This window comes from Anguilla rostrata, chromosome 6 (assembly GCF_018555375.3).
Source record: "Anguilla rostrata isolate EN2019 chromosome 6, ASM1855537v3, whole genome shotgun sequence".
Classification (NCBI taxonomy): domain Eukaryota; kingdom Metazoa; phylum Chordata; class Actinopteri; order Anguilliformes; family Anguillidae; genus Anguilla; species Anguilla rostrata.
Window position 1 is genome coordinate 24,333,175 of NC_057938.1, and position 11,779 is coordinate 24,344,953.

Here is an 11,779-nt window from a genome sequence, read left to right on the forward strand (position 1 = left end):
AGGATATTATAGAGGCACACAACTAAATTATTGAGGATTCGAAAGGAAGTGGGAAGTAGGAGTTTACCAGTCTGTGAATTAACTGGGGATCTGAAAATATGAAATGTTATAAAAATATTTCTATTCCATTCCTGGATTTGTTGCCAACTTTACTGAGTAATAAACACAGTAAAATGTTCAGTGTAAAATCAACTCTTACAGAGTTCATATGGTCCCAACTGGACTTATATGTGATCTGTCAGAGTTGAAATAACAATAGACATTTTACTGTGAATAATTATATCCTTACCCATGGCAAAAGACAAGCTGCAAAGCAGTGTGACTTTCATTCTAAATAAACTGTTCAGTGTTTTCACATTCAGACAAATCCAGTTCCAAGTTCATTTTTCTGAGAGAGTTCTGTGATGTTCAATGCTTCAGAATTTAGCCTTTTGCCCAAAATGGTCATACACTGGCCAATCTGACCACTTTAGCAGACGTCAAACAGTAATTACTCAGGCCATAAACTGTAGACTGATTTTCTTCATCAATCTCACAGCTGCAGACTGTGACTGCATAAATGGTTGTTCATTTGTGTGCTGTCCTCTGGCCAGGATGCTTAGCTCGCTTTTTTGGACAGGGTTTCCCAATAACCATTTCTTTTCAGATCTTTTCAGGGCCAGTTCTTAAAAGTATCTGGCTGTCTGGTCTCAGGTATTCTCTCTCTCTCTCTCTCTCTGTGTTTGTGTGTGTGTGTGTGTGTGCGTGCATGCACATGTGTGTGTGTGTGTGGTCATTGAAAGTTCTGGGATAAAAAAGGGTCATGCATATTTTTACATCAGCAGATTTGGAGTTACTTTAAAACAATAGAAAGTGACATTAAGGTCTGGTGGCTGCAAAGGTCATGAGATACAAATAATGTCAGTGTCTGTGGATGGAGGGGAATGGGGGGGGGGCAATGTCATCTTGAAAGACATTTGTGTCATCAGGAGAGAATGCTTTTATATGAGATGAAGGTGATTGCTCAGTTTCATTCAATAATCACTGATATTGAAATAACCGTCTAATGCTATGAGTGCATCCAAACCATACCAGGAAAATGCTTCCCAGACCATTAAACAACCAAAATCCTGCTGGACACCGCCTGAACTAGGCTGTTATAGCTTCTGTAAACTAAGCACCCAAGCAAGAACAAAGATAGTTTGGGAAACCACCATAAGGCGTTGAAAGAAAATACATAGTTTAGTGGCTGATAAGGGTGGAAATATTTGTGAATTAACAATATCCCATGTACACCACATATCTGGCCTGTATGGTACAGTAGCAAGAAGGAAGTCCCATATAAATGAATGACACGAAGCACATAAGTGAACATTTCTTCTTAACATACAAAGTGTTACATCGGACTCTAACCCAACACAGTGCCTTACCCGGCCAGCACCATCCCTACTTGTAAAGCAAGTGACAGCATCACGTTATGTGCAATTCTCAGCACCAGGGCCAGGGAGGCTTATCAGGACTGAAGTGGATGAGGATGGAGCCTAATGGGAGAAGGGCGGGGTAGGGTTAGCGCTGGTGGCATCGAAGGCCTGGAGGCTTTAAGATCCATAGCTGCACACCTGCAACTGGTGGGGGCCATGTGCTGTGGGCTAGGGAGATCGACTCCCGCACATCACACGCTAACAAGCTAGCAGGTGCATACACGCAAAGTAGAAAGCAGGCAAGGCCTATAGGCTACGATTTATTTGACGGTAGTGTTCGTTTTATCTGGGGTGTAGTTACTGGCTTCATCGGTTGACCGTAGGAATTTGCTGGCATAGCGCACTGTCCAGCGATGAACTGAAATGTGTTGTACCCTTAGGTTCTAACTTTAAGATTAGTATCCTCCTGAGTCTGTTTATAAATAGACTTTAAATTTTAGTGATTCAAATATACTTATGCATTGACCGTTAATATCATCAGTCCAACATAAGTGCCAATTTTTTGTAGGCTAGTTACACAAGTCGCAGTTGCGATTTGAAATGTAGCCGACAGGCTACGAGATAATTTCGAAGAATACAATGCGATGAAAACAAGCACAATCAAATATACTAATGTCACATAATAATAATAATAATAATAATAATAATAATAATAATAATAATAATAATAACACACACATACAGACAAATAGGCTTCCACGGTTCCAATAAAGGAACAGCCTATTCCTTCCAGATTTTTCTGTATTTTCTGCCTATGCACCTGTCAGCCCATTCAGGATGTTACAATGTAATTACTTTCACGTAGAGAGACATTCGTTAATTGAAGTTTTGGTCTCTTTTTTATATTTCGTTGTTATAATAATTTCTCTATAGCCTAGACCTTTATCATTTGAAGCATTGTTCTTACTACTTCTGACAGGTAACGCACTGTCCCTTGTGTGCGCCGCCAGCTGCGAAAAGGGGTGGTTCTTTAGAACAGTCTTGGTTAACAAAACGCGGGAAACGACCGCAATGAACCTACATTTTAGTATTATAATTAATTATTTTATTTTTTTTTGCGTTGAATCTTAATTGAACAAATTTTGCTCTTCTTGCATTTTAAAGCTTTGAAACGTTGGTCCTACTCTGGTTTTTGGTCCCACCCCTACGCAAACCTCTTTGTCACAAGTGAAGAATGATTTTTTCAGACTTTTTCTTTCCACGTGCATCAAGAGTAGTCTATGCGGAGGCGTTTGGCTGTTGCTTCGTTTTGCTTCTTCAGCTTAGGGGCTATGACGGGATGCGGACTTGCAGGCAGTAATAGGAAAACTCTGGTATAAAAAACAAACAAAAAACGCGAATGACCCAGAAGAGGAATCCAAACTGAAATTGGATTTGCCATATCCTCTTTTCGAATGCTAAAAGGTATGATTTCTTTCGTGCATGTACATTTAGGCTAATGTTCTTATTGTCCATGCAGATAATTTGTGAGCTGTACCATATGATTTAGAAAGCTGCATCAATGTTGCCAAGACATCTGACAGACTACACTGAATATCTGTCCATGAGGAGATGGAAGAGATAAGGCTTATTTAAATGCAGCCCTTTCTTGTGGCCACGATTTTTTAAATTGCATTTTCATTCATTTCTTTTTATAGCAATGTTTTACTTTGAAATTCAAAATGTGCCTTTTCCAATTCGTTTGTATGATGAACGAATGATGCACACAATTCATGTTCAATGTGACATTGGCTCCGGAAAAAAGCGAACATTTTTATTTATTTATTTATTTATTTATTTAGTTGCATTTTTAAAAAATAAATAAATAAATAAATAAATAAAACCAGACGGTCTTATCCAGAGCGATTTATGCAGACTACGTTTTTGCATATGCAAGTGGATATTGGGCTTTAGCAAATCAGGTTAATTAGCTTACCTTCCTAAAGGAGTCCAACGGCCCCGGTTGGGAATCGAACCGACCTCAAATGATTATAAACGTATTTAGGAAACATATGCAGCTCTGCGTGCCTGCCATCTTCACAATTAGTTATTACATAACACTTGGGCTACTTATTTCACAGCCACGGTGGACAAGATTAGCCTATTACACACAAGTCACAAAAGTGTCGCTGTTTCTTCCAGCTATGCTACATCTTATACAAAACACACAGTTAATTATAAAAATAAATTACTGCAGTATCTCAATACGCGGAGGGCATTAGGCTAGCTAATTGGCCTTCATCGTAAAACTTATCAAGATGCATCACAAGAACTTAGCCTAACTTGAGCCTACCGACTCAATTATTTCGGAATACCATTTTAGCCGAATAACTGTAGGCTATGTAATGCATAAATAACTTGTTATTAATGTATGTAATACATTTTATGGCTGTGATGTTAATACTAAAGTAATCTGTAAATTACGAATTATTAAATTAATTCTACAGTAATAATCCAGTCGGTTCGTGATTTAATTTTCCTAGCCATATAACGGCAAACCCGGCTTTAAATTCATGCAAGGCGAAATTTAAGCACATGCACCATCTATTGGCAAAACCGGTGAAAATACTCTGAATTTAACTGATGTACATATTTTGTAGGCTACGCGGTTAAATGCAGAACCCGAATCGCGTCGAACTGCACCGTAAAATCCTTCCTATTTGAAGTAAGACTGTATTTTAAAGAAACAGCTCAGGACGTTATAGTATTGGTTTCATTAAAAAATAGAACATGTCTGCCTTCCTGTAATTGTTTAATCCTGTAGACGTGTATGTCTGTCAGTTGTCTGTATTGTCTGCACGTCTCTCTGTAAAGTTGTTCTACTCCCAGAAGTATATCTGTACCTCTTTATGTCTGTGTGCTTTTGTTTGTCTTGTTTTAGAATAGGCCAGATTGTAGAACCCAATCTCAATACATAATTACTGAACACCTGACACTTGACAAAATTCAGTCAGTCAGCCAGCCAGCCAGCCAGCCAGCCAACCAGTCAGTCTCTCTCTCTCTCTCTCTCTCTCTCTCTCTCTCTCTCTCTCTCTCTCTCTCTCTCTCTCTCTCTCTCTCTCTCTCTCTCTCTCTCTCTCTCTCTCTCTCTCTCTCTCTCTCTCTCTCTCTCTCTCTCTCTCCTGTTGCTGTGCTGCTGGTGGCAGTAGTAGACAGCCGAAAGTAGCAGTGCTTTGTCACCAGGGTGCAGTAAGAGGGACTGTGGGGTGATGACTATTCCAGAGGCCATCAGAGTATGTTCAGCTGCTGAGTTCGGGGATGGGGTCAAGGGTCAGGGGTCACCACCTGGAGTGTGGGTGCAGCGTGATGGAGTACCGACTGATTAACTGCCCAGCGAATAATGGATTTCCACAGAAACGTTTTTCTTTCTTTACATAGATCTCTAGGGATGTCTGCGATTGTATTCATGGTGCATTATAGTCCTTTAATGAAGGCAGAATGTGTGTCCCCGGACTCATTGGGCTGAGGAAACAGATGCTAAATCAACCTTTCACACATAACAGAAACTTAGACTTCAATAAGGGATACAAACTTTTGCTTCCTTTCAAGTTAATTCACTTCTTTACAGGTTCTTAAAGACATGTTATCTGTTTCACTTCATTAGAAAATGTTGCTTAACTGACATGCCTCTTGTTGCATTTTGGAAATGATGTAACCTTCAGCATATTTAATGGATGGTGACCCCTTACCCTGTTTATTGGCTCAAATCCTCACCTCAAACCTCCCCCATAACCTCCAAGATTGGCTCAAACATGGATCTTTATGATGCCAGATGCAGTTACTCATGAACAAACACACAAGCAGAATGTTGATTGGTTGAAAATGTTCCTTATTGGCCACCCTCCACTGACCAACCCCAAGCAAGTCTGTGGGGGCTGCACTCATAACACATGTATACATTTTCAGCATGAACTGGAACCATCCCCAAATCATAGCCTAGAACTCCCCCCTCACCTCCTCTGACTAATTTGCAATTGGCCATTTTAAATCAATATTTACAGTAAAAGTATTTTCTCCCTTCCTGGTTTCCTCTATTATTGCATATTTCTCACACTGGATGGTTTCAGATCTTTAGTCAAAATGTAATATTAGACATTGAGTGAGTAAACACAAAACACATGTTTTGAATTATGATTTCATTTATTTACTGAACAATGTTTTCAAACACACATATCACCCATGTGAAAAACCCCCTTAGTTACTCAATTACCCCCTTAGTTACTTACCATTTAACCAAATTTAATGGATAATTCTATTCAGCTGATTGAGCACAGCAAGGCTTTATTTCTACCAGCAATTAAACCTAAACCTTACTCATGTTGAACCTTACCATCAAAGTGAAATAGTCTACAAGCACACTATGAAACAGAAATTCAGTGGAAATTCCAGTAGAGGTGAGAAAAAGTTGCTGTATTATATCAGTCTGGAAAGGGTTAAAACTGCACAGTACCACAGTGAGAGCCATTATCTCCAAATGGAGAACACTTGGAACAGTGAGGAATTTTCCCAGGAATGGCCGGCCTGCCAAAATTACTCCAAGGGCATAGCGACAACTCATCCAGGAATCACAAAAGATCCCAGAAGAACATTCAGTTAACTGCAGGCCTCTCTAGCCTCAAACAAGGTCAGTGTTCATGACACCGCAATAAGAAAGAAACTGGGCAAAAATGAGACTCGTGGGAGACTAGCAAGACAGAAGCCAACTCTAACCAAGAAGAATATCAATGCGTGTCTCACATTTGCAAAAAAGGCACCTGAATGATCCCAAGCCTTTAGGGATAATGTTTTATGGACAGATGAGTCAGAAGTTGAACTTTTTGGACAACATGGGTCTCATCATGTTTGACGTAAAGCAAATACAGCATTTCACCACAAGAAAAACATACCAGCAGTCAAACATGATGGTGGTAGTGTGATGGTGGTGGGATGCTTTGCTGCTTCAGGGCCTGGGCGACTTGCCATTATTGAAGGAACCATGAATTCTGCTCTGTACCAAAAATTCTTAAGGAGAAAGTCTGGTTATCTGTCCATGAGCTGAAGCTGAAGCGTAATTGGGTTATGCGGAAAGATAATTATCCAAAACACAACAGCAATTCCACATCTGAATGGCTGAAGAGAAACAAAAGTAAAGTTTCGGAGTGGCCTAGTCAAAGTTCTGAATTTAACCCAACAGAGATGCTGTGGCAGGACCTGAAACGAGCAGTGCATGCTCTATAATCAATTTGTCTGAATTAAAACAGTTCTGCAAAGTAGAGTGGGCTAAAATTCCTAAACAATTATAATAGACTCATGTCATATTATTGGAAGTGTTTGGTTACAGTTATTGCTGCTAAAGGTGGTGCAACCAGTTATTAAGTTCAAGGGGGCAATTACTTTTTCACATGGGTGATATGGGTGTTTGATAACTTTTTCATTAAATATATGAAATCATAATTTTAAAAAATGTGTTTTGTGTTCACTTAGGTTACCTTTGTCTGATGTTACATTTTGTCTAAATATATGAAACCAGTGTGACAACTATACAATAGAGGAAATCAGGAAGGGGTGATTACTTTTTCATGACTCTGTATACAAAGCCGTCTTTAACCAATACTTTATGATTACCAGTTGTGATCAGTAGTTTTGACCAGTGATTTGTGATCAGTAATTTGTGATGAATGCCTTGTGTGAATTAAAAAGAAATTTCCAGTTGGTATTTTGTAATCTGTAGTTTTTCATCTGCACTTTTGCCTATGTTACCTCCGGGCCATCTGATTTGTGCAAGGAGCACAATAGAGAAGCATGTAAACTCACCCACCAGTGACTATTTTTTTATGCCCTACTAACCACACGTCAACACTATTCAACCATTGGAAAGGCACATCTCTCATTTGGGGCAATGGGTAAAATGTGAGCCCCTTACACAGCAGTGGAAAGAGCCGATACAGTGGTAACCCAAAGAACACAGACTGGTTTACAGTCTCATACCTCTGGTGACACAATGCCTCTTGTGTCCTCCCTTGATTTAGTCATAGCTGAGATTTGAACCTGCAGCTAAGGGGCCTACCCTGCAGTTCCAGTGAGTGCCCTTACAGAGCCTGCAGTCAGGAGCACCCAGAATCAGGAAAGGCATTTCTCCTTTTGCTTTTAACAGCAGTCCCCAGCTCTGTGAAATGTTTGAACCTTTGTGTGAGATGAAGACAGGTCTCATCTCCCACTGGCAGCAGTGTAGTTTAAGGATTAGGGTACTGGGCGTGTAACCAAAAAGTTGCAGGTTTGATTACCAACTGCTGTTGTTTTATTCTTGAGCAAGATACTTAGCCTGAATTGCCTAACTGTCTAAAATGGATACTATGTAAAAATGCAGAGCTGTCTATGTAGCTCTGGATAAGAGCATCTGCTAAATGCCTGTACTGTCTGTGCATTGCTTTTGCTCAGTAGTGTAACCCTGGACCTCTTGTCACACCTTTAGCACTTGTCTGGTTTAATGACCATCCAGTGGATTAATCACCTCCCCTGAGGTGTTAACTGTGCTGCCTTCAACCTGTTACTCCTGTGTTTCACACATTTACGAGCATGTGCAAATGTGCACTTGCAGTCTTCTGTTCTTCTGTTGTGAATATGCTTTCATGAAGTCATATTGGAAGCCATATTTTGGATAGGATCACTAGGTAATATAGGTGTAAATCACAGCAAGAGTCTGTTCCACAGGCTGGAGTCACATATCTTTGAATGAAAGTGTAATACAAGGATCTCAAAGTCAAACCCTCAGATGCCACAGGGTCTACAGTGTTATCAGTGTGTTCAGAAATTAAGGGCTCAATTGAGTCATTGATTGGCTTAAAAGTCAGAAAGGAACTCTTCAAAGAAATAACAAAATCCTGCTCACTCTGTGGCCCTCCAGGATTGGAGTTAGAGAGCTTTTGTACTATACATACGCACACAAGATATTAGGTGACATGTTTTCCTGGTGACCTAAGTTACATTTGTATAGCAATTAAGTGCAGTTTAGAATTGTAGGGGCCTCTTTTGTAGGGGAAGTGCACCATCTCCTGGAAAAAATATGTATTCACGTCATCCCTTGCTAGTGCTCCTGCAGACTGCAAGCTTCTGCATTATAGTTTATTTTATGTACTCCATTCTTCCATTGTGATGATTGTGGTCATTGTTCTGCATTGTACATGCTAAACCTTTTCCAGCTGTCTACGAGATTTTCAATTGTCCAAACCATGAAAACAGCATTAATTCTTGTAGTCTTTGTAAAGAGTGCAATATTAAGCAATTGCCAATTTATGTAGTTAGTCATGTAACATATATCATGTGTGATCCTTGAAGGAGTTTTTTTCGTTCTGATTGCCATATCACAGACAGACTTGAACTGGGTATACGTAACTGAAAACAAAAAATAGCACACAAATTAATTGTCCAGGAATGGAACTGTGTTCATTAGTTCAGGGTACTTAAACTTCTGTTGCTTTTTAAAATGTTTCTTCATCTGTTTTCTCAGTATACTCTCAATCCTAACGGAGTCAGGTTTGATTCCGCATGGGCAGCAATTATGCTTACTGAAGCAGTTATTAATCCACAATAAATTCCTAACGTCTCCACATTTTGTGGGAAATCGCCCTTTCGACGTATATAAATCTTCAATGGCAGCAGTAATAATTGACTGGTATTGTTCCATTGTTTCGGTAATGTGTTTGATTCTGTGTGGACAGCAATTGTGCTTATTGAAGCAAAATTAATCCACAATACATTTTCAAGTGTCTACACGTTTATTAGATAAAAATCACCTTTCCATGTATATAAACCGATTCAATGGCAGCAGTAATATTTGACTGGTGGCTTTCCTTTGTTTGGGTAATGTGTGCCTCTGCCACTGACATGTCTCTCTGTGTCAACCTTAGGGACTGCTGTGAAATGGGCTCTGTTCCCCTGTGTCTTCTGCTCTCACTGACGGCGCTGGGCGTGGCCTTGCCTGAGGACGGGGATGAGTACACCTGGCCCCACGGGAAGGTCCCGCTGGTGCGGAGCGAGCGGACGGTGCGCCTCAGCCGGCCGGCGTTCGGCGGCGAGCCGCAGGGCGAGCTGAGGGGGGCCTGCGCGATTGAGTGCCAGAGCGCCCTGCCCCGCCCGGACGCCGCCGACCTGGAGAGGCTCCTGTCCTACGAGACGGTGTACGAGAACGGCTCGCGCACGCTCACCCGCGTGTCCGTCCGCGGCCTGGCCGAGGACGCGCCCCCCCGGAACGCCTCGCGCCCGCGCCGGAGGAGGGAGGTCTACGGCACGGACAGCCGCTTCACCATCTCCGACCGGCAGTTCTCCACCAGCTACCCCTTCTCCACCACCGTCAGGCTCTCCACGGGCTGCTCCGGGATCCTGGTCTCGCCCAAGCACGTGCTGACGGCCGCCCACTGCATACACGACGGGAAAGACTACCTGAAGGGCGCCAAGAGGCTGCGCGTGGGGCTCCTGAAGCTCCGCTCCAAACAGAGAGGGGGACGCAAGAAAGGCCGGAGGAAGGGAGAAGGCCAGAAAGGGGAGGGGAAGGAGGAGGGGAAAGGAGAGCAGGAGGGAAAAGGAGAGCAGGAGGAGAAGGGAGAGCCAGAGGGGAAGGGAGAACCAGAGGGGAAGGGGGGACGGGAGGGGAAGGGCGGCAAGCGGAGAGGGAGGAAGAGCCGTAGCCGGCGCAGCGCTGAGGCCAAAAAGCCCACCTTCCGTTGGACGCGGGTGAAGCAGACCCAGGTCCCCCAGGGCTGGCTGAAGGGCCCGTCGGGGAAGGCGGAGGTGGCGGTGGATTACGACTACGCCCTGCTGGAGATGAAGCGGCCGCACAGGCAGAAGTTCATGGACCTGGGAGTGGTCCCGTCCGTCCGCGAGCTCCCCGCCGGGCGGGTCCACTTCTCCGGCTTCGACGACGACCGGGCCGGCCAGCTGGTGTACCGCTTCTGCTCGGTGACGGAAGAGTCCGGAGACCTGCTGTACCAGCAGTGTGACTCGCGGCCGGGGGCCGGCGGCTCGGGCATCTACGTCCGCCTGAAGGAGCCCGGGAAGAGGAAGTGGACGCGGAAGATCGTCGGCGTCTTCTCGGGGCACCACTGGGTCGACGTGAACGGGGCGCAGCAGGATTACAATGTGGGGGTGAGGATCACGCCCGAGAAGTACGCCCAGATCTGCCTCTGGGTGCACGGCAACTCGGAAGAGTGCCGCTCTGCGTGAGTCCCCGCCTGCCAGGTCCGCCCGTCACTGACTCCTGCTGCTCCTGCCGGTCCCCTCACTGACTCCCACTATCCTGCGTATTATCTTCTGTATGTCGCTTTTCCAACTCCGCACTATAGGCTGTTTCTCCACAACTTTCACCGTGCACAGCTGCCTTTAAATGATCTATCGATTACATTTACATTTTATAGAAATACAACATTAGATTATAAAAAGAACTATGGGTGTTCTTTTATTTATTTAATTAAAACACGGAATATTACCTGAAGAAAATACAGAGGAGTCAGACAAACATTCCATTGCCATTTCCTTTCTCTATCTGGTAAATACATAAGAATTTATTTTAATATGGTGCTTTATGTGTGGTAGAATGATACCATTACATATAATCTGTGTTTCTGTGAAAATGAGCTGCTCTTACTAAGTTTTGCTCATCAAGCCTTGAACCAGGAATACAGTATGAACAATAAGCTTTTCAACTTGTTGAATGCTTATGTTATACAAAGGATATTTTTAGTTTATTCTGTTTGAAATAATTGCTTTTGTCTATTTAACATTTCCTGTGCCACAGTCATCTTTTGGTCCATCTTTTCATGTGACAACGGTTATTTTGATTTGTACTATAAAATTACCTAATGATCCATCTGTGCATATAGTGGACATACCATTACGGTCCCAGCTGTGTTGGGAGGTATATTGTTGGTGCTATTTTCATGGGAACGTAGAATGTAGTTCTATATCTGCTTGATAGAATTCTGAGAGGAAGTTGATCAGGAAAAATTATTATTCTTATTAGGATTTAAGTACAGTATTTAAATACAGATTTAAATACAGTAAATACTGGTCAATCACTAATCGATAATTAAGATGAGTCCTGATTTATATTCTGCCCTTGTATAATTGGAATAAAAAGCATTAAACCGGAGGGTTCATGCAAACACATTTTACACGAATCGATTTACTATTCTAAACTGTCTAAAATGTAATTATTTGCAAAAATGTAAACTTAAAACTTATTTTTTATTGAATTCCAAATAAAAAAACACTGCGTAAGAAACGAAGAAAAAATGTTGACTAGTGTCCCAGTGTGTTTGTGCATCTGCTTATTGTCTTTATGTGCTGTAGAATTTATGTGCATAGTA

General features: G+C 42.3%; 1 protein-coding gene across 1 annotated transcript; it reads left to right on the forward strand.

Annotated features, from left to right (window-relative positions):
- The first annotated feature begins 2,531 nt into the window (after positions 1-2,531).
- LOC135256889 (inactive serine protease 35-like) lies at positions 2,532-11,709 on the forward strand. Its single transcript, XM_064339137.1, has 2 exons — positions 2,532-2,864; positions 9,326-11,709. Exon 2 carries the CDS (start codon positions 9,339-9,341, stop codon positions 10,635-10,637), a length of 1,299 nt encoding a protein of 432 aa, XP_064195207.1. The 5' UTR covers positions 2,532-2,864; positions 9,326-9,338; the 3' UTR covers positions 10,638-11,709.
- The last annotated feature ends 70 nt before the right edge of the window (positions 11,710-11,779 follow it).